General features: G+C 36.2%; 1 protein-coding gene across 1 annotated transcript in view; it reads left to right on the top strand.

Moving 5' to 3' along the window:
* Positions 1–23,175, top strand: part of mi (minus) — a 38,941-nt gene extending 15,766 nt beyond the window's left edge. Inside the window, exons 6-17 of the mRNA XM_067112964.1 lie at positions 1,192–1,368; positions 6,670–6,861; positions 8,862–8,945; positions 9,488–9,601; positions 10,764–10,926; positions 12,312–12,401; positions 14,256–14,390; positions 15,608–15,707; positions 16,821–16,970; positions 17,670–17,840; positions 19,206–19,386; positions 22,824–23,175. Of these exons, the coding sequence (XP_066969065.1) occupies positions 1,192–1,368; positions 6,670–6,861; positions 8,862–8,945; positions 9,488–9,601; positions 10,764–10,926; positions 12,312–12,401; positions 14,256–14,390; positions 15,608–15,707; positions 16,821–16,970; positions 17,670–17,840; positions 19,206–19,386; positions 22,824–23,042 (1,776 nt within the window). The 3' untranslated portion in view covers positions 23,043–23,175. The remainder of the gene's footprint in view (positions 1–1,191; positions 1,369–6,669; positions 6,862–8,861; positions 8,946–9,487; positions 9,602–10,763; positions 10,927–12,311; positions 12,402–14,255; positions 14,391–15,607; positions 15,708–16,820; positions 16,971–17,669; positions 17,841–19,205; positions 19,387–22,823) is intronic.
* Positions 23,176–24,439: the final 1,264 nt, after the last annotated feature.

Genomic DNA, 24,439 nt, shown 5'->3' with positions numbered 1-24,439 from the left:
ATATCTCTCCAACCCTGTGAAGAGGTTGGTCCTTGACATTGAAGTTGCTTCCTTGCTGTAGAAGGGTGTTGTCAAGGAGATTCTACCTTAGATGTCCTGGGATTCTTTGGGCGTTTCCTTGTTCTGAAGTCGACTGTTGACCTCAGCAGCTCAATAAGTTTCTATGCTTTAATTCCTTATGTATAGAGTTGTATGGCCTGTACAGAGATCTGTCCACAGAGGCGACTTACTTTTTCAGTAGACCTGAGGTGCACATACTTCAGTGTCCCCCATTACGCTGCTTTCCTTGAAGTACCTGTGTTGTATTTGGCTGGCAGCGGGTTCCAGGTGTGGGCCATTTGCTTGTGTTTTAAAGATTTTCTCAGTATACCAGTTTTTCGTGCAGTTGAAGAAGATACGAAATTGATATGCAGCAGAAGTATAAACATTGACAAAGAAAAGGGAGAACTTGAAAAATTATGACTGCATGTCAAAAATCATGGTCAGAATACAGAAAGAAAGTCATACCGCAGATGAGGAAGTTGCAGAACGAAGAGCTGTACAGCAGCTGGAAAACAAATGAAGATCCCAAAGACTGGAATGGTTTGGAAGTGTGATGAAAAGGGATTGAGGAAAATTAATCAGAAAAGCCGTAGATATGGAGATAGCAGGACAAAGGCCTCTAGCGAGAACTAGGAACTCATGGAAAAGGGTAGATATATAAAGACATAGATAGATAAAGACATTTAGGAGATCTATCTGTATCGAAGAAATTTTTTTAACTCTGTTATTCATCCATGTTTTGAATATTGTTCCCCTTTTTTTGGTTTTCAGCAAAAGCATTTTACTCTATAAATTTTCTTGTCCCTGGTCAAGACATTAATATTAATCTGTGATTCCACCATGTCTGCCTCTTCATATCCTGTCCTTAGTGTCACACTACATACAACGGCTGTCTCTTGTATGCATTGTTATTATAGTTTCCACTGACCACCTGTTAATTCTATATTTGCTGACTTTGTTTTTCCAGTAGAAAAATCCTGTGTGAAAGGGAAACAAGAAACATCCTAAATTGAAACCCTATTCAAACAGAGATAGATAATCCCAGTTTAAGGATCATATAACGTTTATGAAATTTTATTGGTATGCATGTCAGTCTTAAGTCTTTAGATGCTTGATCCTGTTTAATCAACAAGTTTCTGTATTTTTCAGGATGCACTCTACATGCTACCAACTGCTGAAGTTGTAGCAGACTTTGATGTTGGCACATTACCTTGGATATATTTTCGCCTTGGCAGCACGTACGAATTGAGCGCTGCACAACACATAGATCCAGAAGAGTATGAAGAAGTTGTTGCGATGATTAATGCTCTAACTGCTCAGCCGGGGGTAAGATTTTAAGAATTACAGGTTAATTTGTTCAGTTTTTTATTAATTTCACAAGTTGGAAAATCAAATTTTAGTATGTAATAGTGTAAAGTGGGTGAAGAATTAATGTTTTTAGTTTTAAACTTTGTTAGTATATGTACATGGTTGCAAACTCAAGTTTATCATGTGCCTTAGTGCTGCATCTTACTTTTATGAATCCTGATATAGCAAGAGTTGTCAGAAGACAGTAGCTGACTATGTGGCATACAATTCATGAATAAAAACTTTGAGGAGTATATCTCACAAATATGTGGGAGTAAATTTTAAAAACTTTACCAGTTGAATGCAGAGATCAAGGTTAGTAAACCAAGTTGTACCTTGGTCAGTTTATGTCACTCACTTGAACTATGATTTGGAAATGAAAAGGCAAATAACTGTATTAGAATCTCAGTAGATTTTCCTGTGTAAAGGAAAGACTAATTTTAACCCTTTCCTGCCCAATTGACGGCATATTACGCAATAACCCCCTACCCCCCTTCTTGTCTGACTGACGTTATTTTACGTAAAATTTACCGACATTTTTCGTACATGTGGTAGGGGTAAATTTTTTTTATTTTCGTACAGTTGGTGGTTTCCATAGGCTAAAGCATACCTTGGACCGTGTAACTTAGGCATTGATACGCCAGGCAAGCAGTCCCTATACTGCGCATGCGCAATTCCCTGGCATAGTAAATTTCCCACAATGAAATCAGCTGATCCTACCCACGTTTCTCTCTCGTATCTTACATTTTTTTTTATAAAATGTAGGATTACATTATTGGAAACACTCTGTTTGGTATCCTCTATTTTCTATAAATTTTTTAGTTCCTCTACTGTGCATGCGCAGATCCATGGCGTAGTAAAATTCTCACAATGACATCAGCTGATCGCACCACGCAGGCCTGGCAGGCCACACTTCTGTCAGAGACCATGCGTGCATGAGGCTGGGTAAACACGTGTGGCTGTTTACATAAAGCGGCGTCAATCGAGAACAGTTTCCAACATGCTTTCGCAAAGTTTTTTGCGGTAAAACTAGCGGAAATTTGTTAGTGCATCACATAAGAGACGTCTGGATTTTAGGCAGGGCTCTGAATCTCATTTTTCATTATTATATATATCGATATTTAGAGAATTTTGTTGGCTTTCTCATAAAAATAATTCATTCACCCAACTGTTATAGCTTTTGAGCTACGAACGATAATGTTGACAACGGTAACATTTTTTTTCGTTTCGAACAGCTTATAACGTCAAAAATGAAACTGTTGCTCTTACCAAAGCCATTTTTCTTGACTCTCACTTTATTCCTCAACCTTTCCTCTACATTTTTGTATATTTACAAAGTGATTTCTATGAAAAAATCCGAGGTAGAGCTCTTAAAAAAATGTCTAGCGATAATTCTCACCGTATGCCTGGCGGCGCTCTGTTTCTTACCCACTTTTCTATCAATTTTTTTCACCAACTGGGCTGATTCGTTTTTCATTGTTTTATATGTCGATATTTAGAGAATTTTCTTGGCTTTCTCATAAAAAATAATTCATTCGCCTAACAGTTATAGTTTTTGAGCTACGAACAATAATGTTGACAACGGTAACTTTTTTTTTCGTTTCGATCAATTTATAACGTCAAAATGAAACTGTTGCCGTTACCAAAGCCATTTTCTTGACTTTCCCTTTATTCTTCAACTTTTCCTCTACTTTTTCGTATATTTACAAAGTAATTTCTATGAAAAATAACCAAGATAGGGCTCTTCAAAAAAATTTTCTTTGATAATTCTCACCATAGGGCGGGCAGAGCGCTCTGTTTCTCACCCTCTTTTCTAACAATTTTTTCACCAACTGGACTTATTCGTTTTCCATTTTTTATATGTCAATATTTAGGAATTTTATTGGCTTTCTCATAAAAATTATTCATTCGCCTAACTGTTATAGCTTTTGAGCTACGAACGATAATGTTGACAACGGTAACATTTTTTTTCGTTTCAATCAAATTATAACGTCAGAATGAAACTGTTGCCGGTACCAAAGCCATTTTTCTTGACTCTCACTTTATTCTACATCTTTTCCTCTACATTTTCGTATATTTACAAAGTAATTTCTATGAAAAATAACCGAGATAGGGCTCTTCAAAAAAAACTTTTTTCTAGCGATAATTCTCACCATAGGCCGGGCAAATCGCTCTGTTTCTTACCCTCTTTTCTATAAATTGTTTCACCAACTGTACTTATTCGTTTTTCATTGTTTTATATATCAATATTTAGAGAATTTTGTTGGCTTTCTCATAAAAAATAATCCATTCGCCTAACTGTTATAGCTTTTGAGCTACGAACGATAATGTTGACTACGGTAACATTTTTTTTCGTTTCAATCAATTTATAACGTCAAAATGAAACTGTTGCCGTTACCAAAGCCATTTTTCTTGACTCTCACTTTATTCTACATCTTTTCCTCTACATTTTCGTATATTTACAAAGTAATCTCTATGAAAAATAACCGAGATAGGGCTCTTCAAAAAAAACTTTTTTCTAGCGATAATTCTCACCATACGCCGGGCAAATCGCTCTGTTTCTTACCCTCTTTTCTATAAATTTTTTCACCAACTGGACTTATTCGTTTTTCATTGTTTTATATATCAATATTTAGAGAATTTTGTTGGCTTTCTCATAAAAAATAATCCATTCGCCTAACTGTTATAGCTTTTGAGCTACGAACGATAATGTTGACAACGGTAACATTTTTTTGTTTCAATCAATTTATAACGTCAAAATGAAACTGTTGCCGTTACCAAAGCCATTTTCTTGACTCTCACATTATTCTTCAACTTTTCCTCTACATTTTCGTATATTTACAAAGTAATTTCTATGAAAAATAACCGAGATCGGCTCTTCAAAAAAATCTTTTTCTAGCGATAATTCTCACCATACGCCGGGCAGAGCGCTCTGTTTCTTGCCCTTTTTCTGTCAATTTTTCACCAGCTGGACTTATTCGTTTTCCATTCTTTTATATGTCGATATTTAGAGAATTTTATTGGCTTTCTCATAAAAAATAATTCATTAGCCTGACATTCATATTTTTTGGGTTACGAAGGAAAATATGAAAATAAGTAATAATTTTTTTTTTTTTTCGTGAAATAACTCACATTTTTTTGTATTTAGAGGGCTGGGACTCTTATTCTGACTATTCCACCATAAAATATAAACATTTAGAAAAAAGGACAGCAAAATGAACGTTGTTGGCATAAAATTTCTATTTTTGCTGAATTTTCGAAATAATTATTTTTTCGCACTGTCAATAAAGCGCTCCCAGACACATCGGGTTCATGTGCCCTCAGTGATGTGATAACTATGCAGATATGAAAGGGTTAATTAGTGGGAAGTGCCAAGAAGAAACCTTATTAATAAGCTCATTTAAATCTAATAGGATTTGCATATTTATTGATTGAAGTAGGAAGGAGGTTATGTGGCAGTTACAGAGACACTTCAGGTGAGCCATACTCTGCTGCTGAATGCCCTGAGTGGTGATGGAGGTCTGAATGATCCAGAGAACACTTGGAGGCTTGGATAGGTCAGGAATCAAAGGGGTTAAGGTAGTCTCTATAGTATGAAGTTGGTAATATAGTAGACAGTTGTCAGGTGATTCAGAAAAAAAGACGTCTATCATATATATGAGACACAGTAACTAGTGACCCTGTTTCTAGGTTGCAACTTAGGAAAGAGGAAAAAGAAGAGGATTCATTCCTCCTAGTCCTCCTTCAGAGGCAACACTTTGCCCTGTAAAATTAATGATTCCAAGGAACAAATGTCATCCTCTCAAATATTAAAAAGTTACACTGGCACCTTTAGGTACCTGAAGTTAGAGGGCTCTTGATTTCATAGACTCTGACTCTTACTAGTGCCACTTTACCATCTGACCACATTTTTTCTTGGAATGACTCATTGAAATCAAGAAGTCTTTGGAAACTATGGTTCTCATAAGTTAATGATGGGGTTCTGTCACTTGACACAGAAGAATGTCCTATTCATTATTAGCAGTGGATGCTTGAGAAGGATGGTGGAAGGTGCTGTGGAGAGGTCCTGGCTACATGAAGCTTTGGGACTTTGCCATGAAGTTAACTATAGAAGTTTATGCCCTAGAGTGTGATCCAAAGTATTTGTGAACTTGAATCAGGAAGGATAGATGATGTTGCTTTTTTGCTACCAATTTTTTTCCATCACCAACAAGTTGTCAAGGTACCTCTGATGGTAAAGTCCGGATGAAGACTTGAAAGGTGGTTGCCAGGATGAAATGCATTGAATTGAAATACCTAGACATACCTAGACAACTGGTTTTTTATGCTACTTTTTCTTAAAACTTCGCAAAGATCTGGGCAGCAACACCTCCCCCACATTCTCTGTTTTATTTTTAAGTTTTACGTAATTTCTCACTGAAGAATTATTTGACTTCATTTCTAATTTTGTTTCATCTATTTATATATAATTTTATTTTTTATGATATTTTAAATTTGAGATCATAGAAGGGCGAATCTGGGATGACTGTAGATGGTTTTTAATATCCTTGAAGTAAATTTAAGGATATTCTTATGAGTAAACTAAATCTTGAGCGTTATTGCTAGCGGCCTGATGTACAGTATTAGTGTTAGGATTTACTGTCTGTAAAGACTACATGGCTTCATCCATTTTCATTTTTGAGATAAGTAAACATACTACGTTTTCCCTTTCCTTTCCCAGGCAGCCCTAGCGCCTTTAATAGGAATGTTTCACTGTTTGGCCTTGTTCATTTGTTCTCGGTTTCACAAGTTTAAAATGTTATGATTAGAAAAGTGCAATTAGATATTTGTTGCTTTTATTACAAACGTGGCTCTGTCACATTACTTCTCGCTCTTTTTGTTTGTATTGTATTAATTTTCATCTGAAAAAGGTGCAACTATTCAGAAAATGTTTTGATGCAAAGAGATTTGCTTGACTTTGAATGCCTATTCATTTAAAGTGCTGTATATTTTTCTTCTGATACCCTGTATCATATAAATTTAGATTTTGCACATTTTAGTCGATTTTAATAGACCCACTTCCATAATCTAAATGATCCCCTCGGTTACTAAGTAATAGGTGGAAATGTAGACATTCCACATTATTGTTGAATTTTGGAGCCACTTCATGACCCCAATGCTCCTTTTAGGTTATTTAATGTTAAATAATATTTTTTTATTTTATAAGTATGAAAGATTATCGCTAACTCAAGATGTTTCCATGGAGTTGAACGCTCTCAAGACAGCAAATTTTTATTGCAGATGGCAACCTTGATACGCCTTCGTTATTCCTCGCTGCCTCCTGCGATGGAAGGGATCAAAGCCTTGACAACTGTCGAGTGGAAACGTATTAATGTTGAGGGACAGTTTGATCTTGTTCCTAAACTTCATTTCAAAGGCTACCATTTGACTCTTAATATGATTATTCTCAGTGAAGGAGCAAGTTACGGTAAAGTATGTATTTTTCAAACTTTTGTGACATTTTATTTTGTAAGCAATTTTTTCTCTTGTTTTGACGAAATTTTTTTCTAAAGAAGGGGACTGTTGTTTAACTTGCTTGTTGAAAGAATCAAGCGTATGTGTTCTTTTTCAAGTGTAAACTGTTACTTTACAGTTACCATTTTCAATTTAGACTGACAAAGTTTAAAATGTAAAAATGTAAATTGAAAAAAATGAGATTGGCTTGAAGATTAGAGATCATCACATACCCATCAGTTACAGCAGAATTCATAGGTGTTCCTACACGAATACAAGCCCCCGGTCTTTACATATGGATAACTTTCGGCAAAGCTGGAAAGTCCGGCCGTTAAACTTTTGCAAGGCGGTTATGGTAACAGTTACCTATGGTAGGGGCGGAAGTACCGCTCACCCAACCAGTATGCATTCAATCTCTTCAGTTTACTTATGGCCGCACTCTCAACAAGACATGCTTTTCTTCTCTGTCCTGCCGTTCGGCCTTTTCCCTCTTGTATATTTTACATTTTGTAGTTTGGAATATTGTTTTGAATATTTAATCTTTGTTACACATAGTGTAAACGGGACAGCCCATGTAGCCTACGTTAAAGCTAAATACAAAGATGCATCAAATTGCTTTGTACTGTTATGTCTGTTCCAGACTGTGAATGTCAGGTAAAATTTAGCCTGGGATACAACTTTGAAAAGTCTAGATCCATTTCATAGTAAGGGTCTCAGAATGTATACTGGAAGTCACAAAGTTTTGATCTGCACACTTGTCATCCAGGCTATTGGACTTATATATGATAACCTAAACTCACTGGTTGCTAAATATACCAGATTCTTTGCGCGTTGGTGGGGATTCGGGGCGTGTTGGTCTCATCCACTTTGAACTGTACTTTGTTTACCTCAGGATTGTAGTACTTTTGGTGTGAGATCCTTTTGTTGCTGATTGGGTCATTATGACTTTTTTCAATATTTCACCAGAGACATTTTATGATCCTTTTACAAGTTTGTATCCCAGCTCTGAATTCCTTGTTAGTATGAAGAGCTTCTTGTTTTCTGGCCTCTAAATCTAAGAAGGTTTTCTACCTCAACACCTTGGTTGAATTTTTTCTCTACAAGAAGACCCTCCCACCTGAATAACTGTTTAGGCATTGGTAAACTATTTTGGGTGTGTTAAATTAGATGTTTAAAAAAAATAATTTTTTAATATTGACCATAAGAGTAGGCAAATATAAACTGATGGTATGAATTGAAAAATAGACTTTAAAATCTTATATTTTTGAAACCATAAAACAAACCATGTCTCATCTACCCAACCCAAATATATCGTAATTCATATTGATAGAATTGCAGTCTTAATTGAGGTTGAGAGCAAGTGCTAAGGACTGAAAAGGGCCAAGATAGAGGAAAATCATCTGCATTGAAATTAGTGGGGTAAAAGGGGACTTGAAGATTGAAATTGATGCAAAGAAAAGGGTTATGGGAGAGAGTGTTCATAAGGAACAAAGCTATTTGGTCATTGATTTGTGAAGAAAGCTTCTACACAATAGAGTTCCCCATATGTTAAAGAGAAAGCAGAGGGAAAAATTAGCAGTTGAGGTAAATTAGCAAACAGATTTATATGTAAAATCAATATCTAATAAACTTGTGAGCATTGCCATCAGTAATACTACTTGGAAAACTTCTAGAGTTTACAGTAGTAATAATGAGAAACTGCTGGTTCTGGAGAATATGACAGTTTAGTATCAACACAATTAGTAATAATGAGAGACTGCTGCTTCTGGAAAATGTGACAACTTAGTATCTCAGAACAATATGGGGTATGTGCAGATGAAGTTTGAATAGAAGTTCTTCTGTTGAAATAGAATAGGATCTCATTGAGGATGTGACTGAAATATTGTTTTTTATTTTATGAAATGTGGAAGTTGTGTCCAGAACGCTGTATCATACTTTTTAGAGTCTGGCTTTGCTTAAGTGGTTTTTTTGCCTTTCAGGCTGCGATGATTATGTTACAAGAACCAAGTGCTTGTGGTGAAGATGTTGTCAAGTTATATGCTAATGCCAAGCTTGGTGTTCAGGTAAGAACATTGAGAGTAAGTTGATCATTTGCATTATAGTATCGTTATAAATTTGTAAGCTGTCTTTTATCTGGCATGTGTATGGAGTAGAAAATTGGGTTGTAAAAGATGCCAGTATTTTCTTGAGCGTATCAGACACCGTTCAGACTGTTTTGATGGAAAGTGGCGCAGGGATTTTATATCAGCAGTGTAGTGGAGTGTGCAGTGATGAAGGAAGTGGAGTAGATTTTGACAAAGTGTGACTGCAGAATGTTAAGGGTCATCTAATTATTTGGCAGTTAATACCAAGGCCTTTGGAAAATCCTCTGTTAATCCAATTTTGGCCAGATTATTCAGTAGTCTGGATTTGTTATGTATAACTTGATGAGGGTACACTTTACTGCAGTCACAATTTCATTATATGTTCCTAAATTGTAAGTCTCATTTTAATCAGATGATGATGTTGAATTGACTTTGTGATGTAATAGCACTGGGTCTAATTGGCTATTATGTATGGTATGTGTATGTAAAAAACTTTTATTTATTTCCGTTTTTATTGACAGGAGAGAGGGAAGAGTGAAATAGAAACTGTAATGCAGCTCTTAAGGGAAACTCCAGGAATGTCATCTTTACATATGGCAGTTTTGTCTCATTTGTCTTGCAATTTGCCTAAAGAGGTAAGAATTCAACTCTAAAACGATGTGCCATTCCTATTTTTCCTTTTTCAGTTGTCATCGTTATCCTGAATGGTGGGATATTAGAGCAAGGTCAAGCTAAAGTAACTGGACAGCTAGTTAGGGAGAAAAATAAGGGAAGAGATGTGAAGTTGAAGGCATGCAGAAAAGTAATTAGGTACTGCAGGGATGATTAAAAAATCCTCATATTAGTTGTCCTGAGTATAGATTTGACAATTGACAGGGCTGACTGAATGAATAGATATGTTTACTCTTATGATACCAGAAGCATGATTACAGTAAACCCCCCCGTATTTGCGTTCTCACGATTCGCGGATTTCTCTGTGGAACATATATACACATTATTCATGGAAAATTTGCCTATTCATGGTATTTTTCAGAGAAATATTCACTAATTACTGTATTTTCTTATTTTCATGGCTAAATGCACTTTTTGTGATCAAACTATCAAAATACTCAGGTATAAGCATTTTTAGAGGTTTTTTTTGTGTTTGAACTATCAAAATAGGCAGTTCTAAGTTTTTTTAGAGACGTTTTAAGTATTCGCAGATTTTAGCTATTCGGGGGGGGGACATGGTACGCATCCCCCACAAATACGGGGGGTTTACTGTACATTCTCAGAAGTCCGGTACACTATTATAAAATGTTAAAAGTAAAATGGAAATAGTAATTGCTCTATGTATCTCAAACTGAAGGTATATTATTACCTTTTATAATGTTTCACCATACCAGATGTTTAATGAAAAAGCTGCACCAAAGTTTGTAATAACTTGACTTTTTCTTTCATCATTCACAAAAGGTTATCTTCTATTCAAGAATTAGAATGAATTTATCTTTTACGCTACAAAATTATTTGCAGATGTTATTTTTCATGTCAGATGAACTACTCACAAGCACTGTTTTACTACTGAAAATGATGACTGGATGGAAAACTTGTGATGCTATTCATTTGTCATAATTTTCTGCTTTTTCTTGCTTATATTTTTATTTGAATTCTTGACTGGCATTCAGTTTTTAGGTTTCCGAATACCTTCCACTTGTACACTAACAGCATTTGGCAGTTTTCGTTTTTACTTCGCGTAAACTAACAGTATTTAGCCGTTTTTATTTTTACTTTGCAAACCCCCTTTCCTTTTCCCTAAAGATTAAACGGCGTTTAGACAGGGTTGGTCATCTTGACAGAGAATTTGATGATGACACAAAGAGAGCCGTAGAGGCTGCAGCCAGCGAAGAGTTCCTCCGATGCTTACTGCTAACTCCAGCTCCTCCGCATCGTCTACGGGATAGTTTTCGCTCCGTCCTTCCAGGTGAGGTCCCTAGTATTTGTGATGTACAATTACTTCACTATTATACTGAAGGTTGCTTTTCTTTCACAGATGTCATGTTTTTAATAGGTTTATTATGTTATATGGCTTTTCATATTGATTTTTCTTCTTAAGTGTTACAAAATTTATATTTTCACAAGACACTAATGTATTAGTGAAATGTAAAGAAAAATCATATCAAGTAAAAGTAGAAGACTATAAAACAAGTTGTGATCTATTTCATCTATTTGTTTTGTGTAAGTTTCTTGTATGGTTTCTGCATGCTAGGCTGTTAAATTAAAGCCAGGATACTTTTATTGGTTGTTTTTTTTGGGGGTATGGAACAGATTAAGACCGAGCACTGAGGCACCACTGTATAAGAGTACAGGAATAGCAAACAGTTGACAACAAAATCTTCAACCATCTATACAGGCACTTGCTGTTCTAGGCAGTTGTGAGCATGTGACTCCAAAAATCATATTAAGTGCTGTATTATAGTGTAAAGCCTACATTCCTGGTATTTCCAAATCAAAATATCTTCTTTGTTAGATATTTGATATTAATTTCAGTATCAGTATCCAGGAAGGATCATGTTTGGTAACGATCTTTTTTAGTATTTTCAACCTGAAGTACTCTGGGATATATTGAATTAATATCAAACAATATTTTTCTGTTGAATAACGCCAAATCATATGTACGAGCATATACCTATATGTATTTTGATATCTAAATCTACATTCTAGGGGATTAATAAGTAAGAATTTTGATTCATAAAAATGTAAATATAAATAGGCAGTGGTTGGGCTGTAATTGTCATTAAATTTAATAATGTAATTATAGTTAATACAGAATTCTAGTTTTTTAACAGTTAAATTTATTCATGTTGATTATATTTTAAGTAGTTATTTATAAATCAGGGTCAATATATTTATTGTATTAGGCAACAGTTCACGGCGTAAAATGACCAGGACCTTCAAGATTATTGATACATGCCTGAAGATTATTATTTATTGGAAATTATATATAGTAGTAAAATGCTAAACAGATTACGGTGAGTGTAAAATCAATAATGATTGATGTAGGAGCACAGTTTGCTCCTATATCACAACTTGGCAAATTCAGAAACGATGTCTCAGTCTGCTACTACAGGGCTTGTGGAGCCATATGATGCACAGACTGGAAGCTGTGACTGGAGTATCTCATCTTCTTCATTTTCTCTGGAGCATGTAAAAGTTTGCATGGACTCACATAAGGCTGTTTTGTTAAATTAATGGGTTTATGATGAACTCTCTCTCTCTCGTTACTTCGCAGCTTTTGAAAATCAACCTTAAAATACTGATGCACTCTAATTTTCTTGTCATATATGTTTTGCTTTAATTTTTTTGCAGAAATATCAGCAAGTTGCAACAAGTGGCCTGAATATTTGGCACTGCTGGAATCAGAAGCAGAAATAATTTCACGGAATCAGCAGTGTGCAGGTACATATGGTTTTGTTTGCCAGTTGCTAAAATCTTATGCTGAATATTAATGTTTACTTGCTAGTATGTAGTTTTTGTAAGGTTTAATGAATGAATATTGTATGTTAGATTAGGTCTACTTTCTCAGTATATACTGGATTGTATGCATAAAGAGTATAGAGTGGTTCATTCAAGTACTATTTAGTAGAAGACAACCATGTAACCCAGTTGGATCCAATAGATAATTACTGCTCTTATCATGTGATGTACAATATTAATTAGGGTTAGTTTATGTGACTCAAACTCAGTATTGTTCACCCCAATGTATGCCTAGCCCATTTTCATGGAATCTGGTTGTCACAGTATCTTGACAGCTGGTTGGTGCTTTCATCATGCTCAATTGCTACCAATTTGCAATGACCTTCTTGCTCAGTTGCCTATCAATTTGCAATGGTCTTCTAGCATTTTGTCACTGGGAGAAGTTGGGTCTTCTGCCTAAGCAGCAGATGAGGTACTTGGACAAGGTGATTGACATGATAATAGCTGGAGTCTATCCAACAGGGTCTTGAAACAGCAGGTTCAGAGGGAGAGATGTCAGTGCAGTTTCTTTTGTAACAGGAACAACCTGCTCAGCTTTGCTAGATCATTCTCAGTCACCTGTTCTCCTTATAGAAACTCGTGCTTCATGGGCAGATCCATCTGTTCTTGCTTCAGTTGCGTCTTTATCTGAAGCAATTTTGGTCACATGCTTCCTATCCTCCTAAACCCCTTGTGCCTCTCAGCCAAGAAGTGAAGAATCATTCCGCATGGTGGATGGATGGCAGGAACCTCCCTGTGGGACCTTTGCAAAATTCCTTCTCCCCACCCCATTGAAAGAAGGTTGGGGCGCAAACCTGAACGGCACTTTCATTCCTGGGGTATGGATTTGAGACAGTTGTCTCCTGCACATGATAACTGCAGGAGGTGGAACTGATGAAAGCAGCTGCAAACTGAAACCTGGAATGGTGGAGGGGAACAATGCACATGCACTAGCCTACCTGAGCCACCTGGTCCTTTTTCTTCTTCAGTTGGAAGAGTGTCTGGGATTTGAATGCATTACGCAGTGTAAAGATGTGATTTTTTTATTGAAACAATCAATTTGTTCTTAAAATATATTTTTTGTCATTGTTTATTTTAACTGCTATAAATTAGGCTTAAAGTACTGTATACAGTACATAGAAAATATGAAAAGTTTCAAATCAAAAGTGATGGGAACATTATTGATTTCTTTTACATCTGTCAGTTATGACAATCGTCCTCTGATATCATTTCTATTTATGAATATGAATTCTTACGATAAAAAAAATTTTAACTTCACTCTGAATTGTCATCTTGAGCTAGAATTATAGATAAGATAAAGGATAATAGTTATTTTATTTTACAAGCATATTTTTTTCAGCTTTCAATTGATTCAAATTGATTAAATGAACAGCAAGTTATGGTTGTTATAAAAACATATATGAGCCCGATTTATGTGGATTTCATAAAAACAGGAAAAATGCATTGGATTATATAACATTTTCCCCGTGTAGGGGGGTAACGCCATCAGTGAACCTCACTGGTGCACTGTGGGCATTAAGGTTCTTTTCAGCATTCCTTCAGCTCCTACCTTGCAACCTCTTTCACACCTCTGTTCATATTCTCTTTCTTCCATCTGACTTTCCACCCTCTCCTAAGAATTGTTTCATAGTGCAACTGCGTGGTTTGCCTCTTGTTACAACTTGAAAACATTTTTACTTTTAATGTCCCTTTCAGCGCTGAGTGACCTCGTGGGTCCCAGCACTTGACCTTTGGCCTTAATTTTATATTATATTCCATTCCTATAACTTTTTTCAGGTGATTTGTTGGGAGGATTGGCACCACCACCACAGTCAGAAGCGATGCTTGCTCTTAATGCTTCGCAACTTGTTAAGCTCTTTACAAAAAATGGTTCACCAGCTGAGCATGTCAAACGGAAGATGACTAAACATAGTAAGTATCATGTTAAATGGAACTGTATTGTGTTCTAGTAACCATAGACATCTTTGTATCTGCCAGAGATGGAGAAAGTACTCCATTCTTTATGAATATCAAGAGACTGCTTATTGAGAATTAAATGTATGCAAAAGTCAACCATGAGAAGTTCGGAGAGTCTGGGTCAGAAAGCTTTTTCCCAATTGTATCTTTGCTAAGCAGGCATAGATCCATCAAAAACTGTAAATGGGAAGAGAGCAGAGGGAACAGATGAACATCAGAGACCAACGGGATTGTAGCCGAATGCCAAAGTAACACTAAAAGACCATCATTGTGCTGTTTGAGGCCCTCTTTTGACGTATTAGCTCCCCTATACAGTATTTTGATCATCAGTTTTACTTAATTCTTTCTAATTTGTTTTATCTTTTTGCCATACGTGGACATTTAATTGTGTGAATGTTGCTTGTCAATTAATTGGCCTTTTGGTATGTTCTGTAAAAAATGAAGGTTTACTATGAAAAGTGATTTTATTGCTAGTGTTTGGCAAACAGGGCACTGCTGTTTCTGGATATGGAAGACCCTGATATATCTGGTTATATAAATTAAACTGTAAAAATTGTCCAAAAATTGTTGATTCCTCCCCCCTTGATTATTTGTTTTAAATATTTTTATAAAAGTGATTTAAACTTCTCAAACTGATTGGTCTTTTCTATGCTTGACCCACTGTAGATAGTACTAAAGGTTCTTAGAAGATTCGTTTTTCTCAAGTCTTGTACTTTTCATGTTCCATGTAGTCTGTTTCATTTAGTTGTCTAACTGTAACTTTACCTTGTTCCATATTCAGTTCTCATTAAAGATGAGCCATATTAGAGTCAAATATCGTGATTCCTTGTTGTTGTTAAACTATTGTATATTAATACTAATCCCCATTTCATCACGTGCTGCACTTATTTAATTTTATGTTTCGGCAACTGAACATCACACCTTTCAATTCTAGTTATTCCTTATTTGTGATATAACCTTTACAGGATAATCTCATCATTATGTAGTCACACCTTTCAGGAGCACCATCTTTGTCTTTTCAAGCACTCACGTATCCACCCCACAGAGAAGCACAGGTCTTACATGCCCATTGGTGGATCAAATTAATTTCTTTGAAGATGGCAAGTTATAGGTTACTGGGTTTCATTTGGAGAATTGTAGCAACTGATATATCTAAATGCATTTTTTTCCAGCATCCTCTGGTTGCCACCTGTTTAAGACTAAATGTACCCTCAAGGAGGTGAAGTGTCTAAAGTGGCCTGAATCTCTGTATTCTCATCACCATGGCATATAGTAAGTACTGTACTGTTATGTTATAATTTTCTGGAAAAAGGTAATTTTTTCTTACAACCCATTACTTATTATTAGTCTTTTCTTGTAAATGAAATCATCCCTGAAGCCTCAGTCCCTCCCAAAAGTAAGAAAGTAAGAAAATGGCAATAAGTCTGTAGTACTGTGTGTGGTTGGGCAGATCCAGAATCTCAGGCAGTCAGAAATCTTATTTCCGTTGTCTGATCCATGACCTGTGTGAAATTAGTAGGTGAAGACTCACATTGTAACTAGTGGGATTGCATGAAAAAGTTGATTTTTAAGAAAAAAATTAAATTTGTTTCATTGCAAACCCAGTATATACTAAATAAATCTCCAAGATATAATTGACAAATTTCAAAATTAGAAACAAATCAAGTAAAGACATTTTTTCAGACTCCATAATTTTCAATTAACCTAGTTGAAATTTTCGAAAAAGCTGTATTCAGTAGATATGACCAAACATTATTATTAATGCAGACAAACTTTTTAATATTTTATTGACATAAAAATGTCAGTAAACGTACTGTACAGTATCAGACAAAAAAGTGAGTGGATGTATGTACAGAAATATAGTACATTAAATAGATGTTAATAAGAATCCCATACTATATTGTTTAGTAATGTTTAGTAACTTTGTGTAATGTTTAGATAAGCTGTAAACAGCGATGCTTTAAGACTTATAGTATATGTCAGTCAAAATACCATACTATTTAATAATGTACCAAAAATTTTGTATACTCTTACCTTGAAGAGATAGCATTTAGTGGTGCTGTCACTTTTAACAAAAATATGTGTTTAAAATGGTTTTTGGATATTCAATTAATAGCGATTTCCTATTCTGTAGCACACATACAAGTGTAAGTACACTTCTTTTAACCACAAATATTGGTTACTTTCAACACACCTCAAACCAGTACACACATTCTTGTGTGAGCACTGTTGAATCCCATTGTTGTTTAGAGTTCTGGTCATGCATGCACACAGCACATTTCCTTTGCAAATTTTAAGTGTCTTGCTATATTAACGCCTAATTGACATACTACTTTTTATGTACAATTTTAAACATAATGTCGAGTGTGATTTTTGTATTTACAGCTATAACATAGATGAACGACACGAAAAGTTGACTGAAGAATGTAACCGCATAAAGAATCGATATATCATCCAAGAAACTGCTTCAACGTGTAGCTCGTATCAAGATAGGGAGTCTGCATATGTGACGGTTTCATCGCACAAAGCCAAAAGGTAAAATCCTAAAGTTTTTCTTATACTAATTAATGGAATTATCCTGTGTAGTGCTGAACTGATTGAGTTAGACAATAAAAGGAAATTAGTAAGAGTTAGAAATATTGCATAGCAAATGAAACAGGCTGACTATATCAGTAAAGCAGTAGCAGCAGATAAGAGTTTGCAACAAATGTACACCTGCCAGAGAGAGAGATTGACAAGAAGTAATTGTATGTATCTACATGTACACACAAACAAAAGAAAATTGCCCAGTGAAAGAGAAGTATAAACAAAATAGAAATCAGCAGCATGAAAAGATAAGGATTATGCACTCACAGAGAGAGAGAGAGAGAATATGCTTAGCTTCCCACATTTCTCCAATGCTGACTTGCAAGCCAACTTTTGAAAATTAAGTATGGGTAAGAATAACCTAGAGTTCAGAGGTGTGCAGCTGTACTCCTAGTTTATTGTGTGTGTAAAGAGTTTAAGAAAAAGGGCTCTTTTAGGTTAGAATTCCTTTCCAGTCACCATAAGCTTGTATTTCCTGACGCTCATTTTCATTCCTCTGCTCTCCACATCCCTCTTCTATAATTTGAAATTTTTTTACCTCTTCCTCTGATTCTGCTCTAAACGCCAATTCAGCTGGATATAATGACAGTAGTCAATATTTTTTAAATGGTAAGGATGTAACTCTTACTGGTAATTTTTTTTTTTCAGTAAGGAGCCTCAGGTTCAAGGTAAAACTGCAAATTCCTTGGAGAAGCATAGAAGTCTGAGGCAACTCAGCTCCCGTTGCAGTGAAGATACGGTTAGCTTAAGAAGTGGACAGAGTTCAAGATGTAATCGAGGTCCACTGAGACGATCTCCCAGGAAGCATTTTCAACAAAGGTAAATTATGTTGCTATGTATTTTATAACTTGAGTTATTTGAGTTGTAACCCTAGTTTTTAAGTATATTTATTTCTGGGTTTTTTTATGCTCCGGAGAATCTTTAAATACTTTAATTTACTGGGAGTAGGAAGTAGTACATTATATTCAATTTGCTTTAGTGTCAGTGATTAGTATATGGATTTTTACAAATTACAAGCTTTTTAATTTTAACGCAAGCTTTACTGAATTGTTAAAGATAGACACCACCTTGCTGACTAGTTTTTAAACCATAGAAGTGATATGGGAGACCCCTGTCAGTGGGAATCCTCTGTCTCACTTGCAAAATGATTCTGCTTTTTCAACTGATTTGTGTGTGGTAGATGTTTTGTTTCTCACCTGAACTGCTTTTGTTTCTGTCTTACCTTATTAGTTGTTTTCACCCTTAGTAATTTTCAGGTTGTTCATTTGATTGTTGTGAAAATTACTCATCAGTGTGCAGTGCAATAAAATTAAATGTGATAGCCTAATATTTACATGGTCTTTTTACATGTTGATTGGACTCTAGTCACTCAACTAAGTAGTATTTTCATTCTACATTATACTGTACTTTGTTCATTTATGTATATGATTGCATAATTGTTTTAAATGTAGACGAGTATGTTTCAGTTGACAGTAAGACACACAGTAGTTTTGTCCCAGTCTAAGGGAATGCATTTCCTCTCTGATTCTCAGGATGAGTAATATAAATGTGGTCTTTCTAAGGGTCTTGGATTCGGAACCGTTTAAATAATGTGTGAATATTTCAAATGAAGTTTTATTCAGGTTATATTGAGGATTTCCTTGATTGAACTCCATTGTTTTTGTATTCCCTTTCGTACTTTATGGTGTTGGTAGGCTTAGTTGTGATTCGAGTATATTTTAGAATATCAGTCAGTCAGTCAGTGTCGTTTTGTTTTCCAGTTCCGTAGATGTAAGCCATTATTGTATGTTAAATACGACTAACCATTATTGGTCATCTGCCTTGCAATTAATTCAGTTTGAATGGTACACCAATCACTGCAGTTGAGCAGTAACGAACTATGTAAAGCAAAGGTTTATGTCTTAGAAATTTGTACAGTAATTTGATATCTAAGGTTTTGAATGTTTTCAATTGTAATTCCAAACCCATTCCAGTTTAGATGATCATGTACAGTTATTGTTGTAAAATATATACCACAAGGACTGTTAAAAGGGAGTGTATGTATGGTTTAGAAAAATAAGAGAAAAAGATAGAAACAGCAAAAAGCTGATTTTAGGAGTTGATTGTAGAAAAGGATGAGACTTGCGCATTGTGCAGAAATTAATCATTCATGTTCCTGATAAAAGATATTTCCAATTCTTCTAGATCACCTTCAAAAAATGCAAACAGTGGAATAAGAGAGAAGAGGTCTTCAGGACATCGAGATTTAATGAAGCCGTCAGAGTTATTACAGCCAACAAGATCCAGAGTTCCACCAAGAAATAATTCCAATCCTTACAATAAAAGTGCACCTAAACCAGCTGATCTCAGTGATTTGCACAAACAGGTAAGCAATTTTCTTTCTTAAAACAAACAGGTAAGCAATTTTCTTTCTCAAAACAAATAGGTAAGCAATTTTCTTTCTCAAAACAAAATTTGATTATGAGTCAATTTGGAATTTTTCAGTGTTGTGTAGACATGGAGCCCATCCTTCTTCCTCAAGTAAAGTGGTTACTCGTTTTACTGTCTCCCTCTGGCTTGCCAGGTTTAGAATAATGGAGAGGGGAGGTAGCCGAGAGTGACAATTCCCCTCCTTTGATGCCAACAGTGGAGGGTAACCTCTATCCTGTAATGGCAAGTGCAGGGAGCAGAATTGTTTAATAAGCTGTTCTTTGGAATAGCTAGAGGCTTGTGTTTTAGGACTTTGTTCCCCCTTCCACCATCGTGATACAGGGTGTCCCCGGTTATCAGCAGTCTCAGTTACCGGCGATCCGGTTTTACAGCGCTTGTCTAGCAACGACGATAACCAGATTTTCGTCGCTGATAACCAGTTATTGGCACCGATCACCTCTTATCAGCGGTGCTGATCACCGGTTATTGGCGCCAATAACCAAGGATCAGTGCTATTATCGCCGATTTTTCAGTTATTGTCATGCCGTCGGGGACGGAACCCCGCCGACAACTGGGGACTGCCTGTATATGTTTCAAGTAAAAGCTTCTCAAATTTTACTTCCTTAAGCAGTGCAGGTTTGGGTTGGCTGCATTATGCATTCTGCTCAGCAGAAAGTTTTTGCAGTTCAATGCAACTGTCAGTGTCTAAGTGCAGGGACATTTTGGTCCTGCTCTTCTGAGTAGTGACGTTTCTAGTACTGTATTAGAGTTCCATACTTTATCAGTAAAGACTAGTTTACGGAGAACTACAGTTTTATTTTTCATTTCTCGGTGATGAAATAAAGTTCCATCATCTGTAGAACAGTTTTGTTCATTGTTCTATTTCTGTAAGGACTGATGTACATTTTTCATTTCTTGGTGATGGAATCAAGTTCAATCATCTGTAGAACATTTGTGTTCATTGTTCTATTTCTATAACTTCTTCAAGGACTGATATACAAAGTGTTTCTCATTCCTTCTTCTTTACTTGGCAATGGCTGAGGGGTTTTCTCATCTGCATTTCTCTGGTCAGAGTGCTGTGAGAGTGGCTCAGTTCCTTTCCCTTCTCAGCCTCTTGTTTGCCTTTTCCGTTGAGGAGTACTCTTCTGCAAATTTATGCTGGGATTCTCCAACAGCTCCTGAGAGATTGAGTTTCCTGAAAGGGTACTAAGATTTATTTGTTTCCCCTCTTAGTATTCCAGCAAATGTAGATCCAGGGAGAGATTGTCTTCTGCGGTTAGTATTATAGAAGGGGAAGCTTGTACTTGGAGCTTATACTCATCAGGTTGCAGACTTTCCTTTTTACCTTGGACAAGTTAGGTCCCTTTCAGTGAGTGTGATGTAAAGGCTAAGGTTTGCCTTTACATTCTCTAGTGATTGGGGTAACCCTCTTCTCTTTGGTGAGTTACCTGTCCTTTAAGTGTTGAACAGTCTCCAGCTCTCGGGAACTTTGGTTCCTAGTGATTTGCGTTCTTAGTGCTTAAAGCACCATTAGGTATTTTTCAAGACCATTCCACTCTTGATCAGAGTCTTGAACCATTAGACTGTTTGTTACTTGCCTTGGCATATGACTGGGGAGGTCTTTTGGCTTGCCATTTTGCTTTTGGCTTCTGGTAGGGCAGAGATTGCTGTCATTCCGTCATCCCTCAGAAGGAACGGTAGCATGAATCTCATCTCCATTGACGAGAGTTAGTTTCCTCAATTCTTCCCTCCAAATCTAAGGTGGATAGTTGAATGAGATAATGCTGTGCCAGCCTGAACTTTTCACCCCAGAATTCCTGACCAAGACATGAATTCCTTAGTCCCAAACCCAAGGTCAGAGTGTTTTTTTATTCCCTCCCTTCAAGAATTTGTTGGTGGAGAGCCAGACAAGTAGCTTCTGTGCCCAGTTTGTGCCTAAATATTACTAGAGAATGATGTTACAGTTCAGATCACAATGTAAGTGCCTTTTTGTGAATATGGGACATTGCAAGGAGGTTTTAACCAAACACCATCTCCTTCTGGCTGTGGGAGGCAATCTCCAAAGCGTATAAATTCCCCGATATTGTGGAGGGCCTCTGACCCACACACAAGCTTACAACATTAAGGGCGTTGAGTTGTCACTCACCTTCCGAAGGAACGTCTCAGTCCAAAAGGTAATGAGGGCAGCAGTCTGGTGCCATCAGAGTATCTTCATTTCATTCCACTTGAGGGATGTTGCCCTCAAGTACCTCAACACCTTTTTGTTGGGGCCTGTGATGAATGCTTAACTAGTAGTGTTACTACTGGGAACTGTCCAGGTCTCCCACAGCTCATTCGAGTGCTTTGGCTAGTGTGTGGCTCCTGAGGGGAGAGGTGGTGTGGGCACAGACCTGTTCTCTCACTCACGACTCATACCCAGAAACGTTCTTGCTGGAGTACAAGCTGGACCCGAATGAGTACAAATAAGTGGTACTACAAGCCACTTAGAATGCAAGCACCATCTCCCTTTCTATAATAAAGGGCGGGGAGGCAAGGTAGAGCCTTTTAATCCATAACAAAGGGTGACGACTGATGGTTTCTCACTTCTGCTGAGGGGGACAGAGTTCCTCATCATTAGTCTGATGTGATTCTGGTCCATAACATGCAGAGCTTGGGTAGAGGGAGGCACCACTCTGTCCTCAGGGCAGTATCAGTGGAACAGTTCTGCTCTGGGATGTTGCCAGCAGAGCAGCACCGTTCCACCCTCCAGGGCCATGCCAGCACAGCAGTGACTAGCATTTTTTCTCCACAGATACACTCCACACTGCCTGCAAAGGTGCTTAGCCCTGTCTGATGGCACAAACTCCCTCCTAAGTAGCAAGTATCCATATACGAAAGGAGTAGAGTTTGTATCCCTGTAGAAACAAATGCCAAGTATTTCAAGTAATTTGTATTTTTCCTAGGCAACCCGCCTCTTCCACCCCACTTCATGTTTTTCCTTCTGAACACAGGCTGAAAGGAAAATGGGTAGTGTCAGTGGGCTGAGACTGGGCATCCCATCTCCACCTGGGTACCACCCTTGTTTAACCAGTACATAGCCAGCTCACCACATGTGCAGAAGGATACTTCATGTTTTTTTATGTTTACCTAGAAAAATACAAATTACTTTTGGCATATTATGCCTGTAGTCCTGGAACAAATCTCTCCCTCACATTGAGGATTGTCTATTTTTTTTTTTTTCTTCCTGAAAGTCTGTCTTGGATATGTATGTGTCATAAAGTAGTAGTGTATTTGACAACCTGAAGCTCATGTCCATGTTTGATTCTGAAAATAATTGACCTTTAAAGATATTAACAGTGAATGTATTTTGTAATTTTAGTGGCATTTTCTCATTTTATATTTCTTCTCTTTCAGAAACTGCGGGTAGCTGTTGTGGAGTCACTTGAAAGTGAAGGTGTTAAAATGAAAGATCCCTTGTTTAAGGTTTGTTTCAAGAAACTGTTTGCAGTTTGCCGGCCATTTGCCCTTGATGTGATTGGTCATGGTTCCACAAGCAAAACTATGGAGAAAATAGCAAAATCCCATGTGAAACAAGTGATTGAATTTGAAAAACTAAAATCAAAAAGAAAATAGTGTGGAAAATCTCTTAAGCCTTATAATGCCCTTGCTTTAAAACGGTCGTTGGTGTCACAGCTATTGGTTATGTTGTCATAGGTTAAACTTCTTGTAAAATAAATACATATTTTTTCTGGTTTTTATAAAAAAATTTGTAATCACCCTAATGTCTGAAGTTGTAAATATCCAAATTTTTCTTTCTTGAACTTCAGTGGAAAATCTTTATGGACAGATTCAACGGACTGTAAACCCAAGAGGGTTCCAAAGGAAAATCGGCCTGCAAAAAGAGACAATTTAAAGGAAAAGGTGATAATCTTTAAGTATGAGGGAACGGAAAATAAAACTTGATACACCTGAATTCTGAAGACATCAGCAGAAAGCAGAATTGAATTTGCCCTCACTTCAACGTTTTGAGAACAGAAGACCCGCATTTTGCGCTAGGCAAGCTATTCCACATCTTAGTTGGTCAAAATAAAATTCCTTATTACTCCTGATACTAAAAAATGACTCGCCGTTTGCAGCAGCAGCCTTCCTCACGAGAGCAAAAACAGCAGATCACGTAAAGAACAGCGCTGGAGATGTTATATCATTGTTGTACATTTTATGCAGCAAACATAATGAAGTTACTTTTCATTTATGCCACAAGTCAACATTAAGAGTTGGCAAAAATCATGACTGATCCCTTAACGCTATCATTGAGTTTGAGATGGGATTCAGCACCAAGGCCACTCTGGGGAACAGAAATGCCTATATAAGTTAAAAAGGCAACTAGAAATTTATAAGTTAAAATAAAATCATAAAAATTTAGAAATAAATGAAAGATTAAAATAAATCAGTTAAAAAATACGTAATAGATAAGAAATGATGAAGGAAAAGTTAAATCACATAAAAAAGAACCAACAAATCAAAATACAAACAATAAATAAAATATTAAAGAATAAAAATCATAAAAAATTACAAATATAAAATGTAAAATAAAAATTACTATAAAATATAAAAATGAAATTAAAATAATTTTACAATTTTAAAGATTTTACTATAAAAATGAAATGGAAATGAAACAGTGTTAAGATGAAAAAATAAGATATTAAAGCAATTATTACATAGAGAAAAAAAGTCTAAAGACATTGCTCACTAATGGCCGAATTCCATTCCTAGTACTCGGTAATATACTGTAATACAAACACTATGTTTTAACTTTCCCAGTGCTCCTGAGATCCTTATTGGGAAAAAAGGTAAACACAACTGCATAAACAAACTACCTGTTATTGTACTAAACAAACTAACAACCCCACTAAGGTCTTTGCAAGAGTAAAAAAAGTCAATCTAAACAACTTTGTATTATACAAAACAAACTCCAAGGAAGAATTAATGAAAGCAGTTACTTTAAAAAGAAATTACTGAAAGCTGAAAAA

The sequence above is a fragment of the Macrobrachium rosenbergii genome, chromosome 12 (assembly GCF_040412425.1).
Source record: "Macrobrachium rosenbergii isolate ZJJX-2024 chromosome 12, ASM4041242v1, whole genome shotgun sequence".
In the NCBI taxonomy this organism is placed as follows: Eukaryota; Metazoa; Arthropoda; class Malacostraca; order Decapoda; family Palaemonidae; genus Macrobrachium; species Macrobrachium rosenbergii.
Note: the sequence above shows the minus strand (reverse complement) of the source record. Positions and strands in the feature narration are given on the sequence as shown.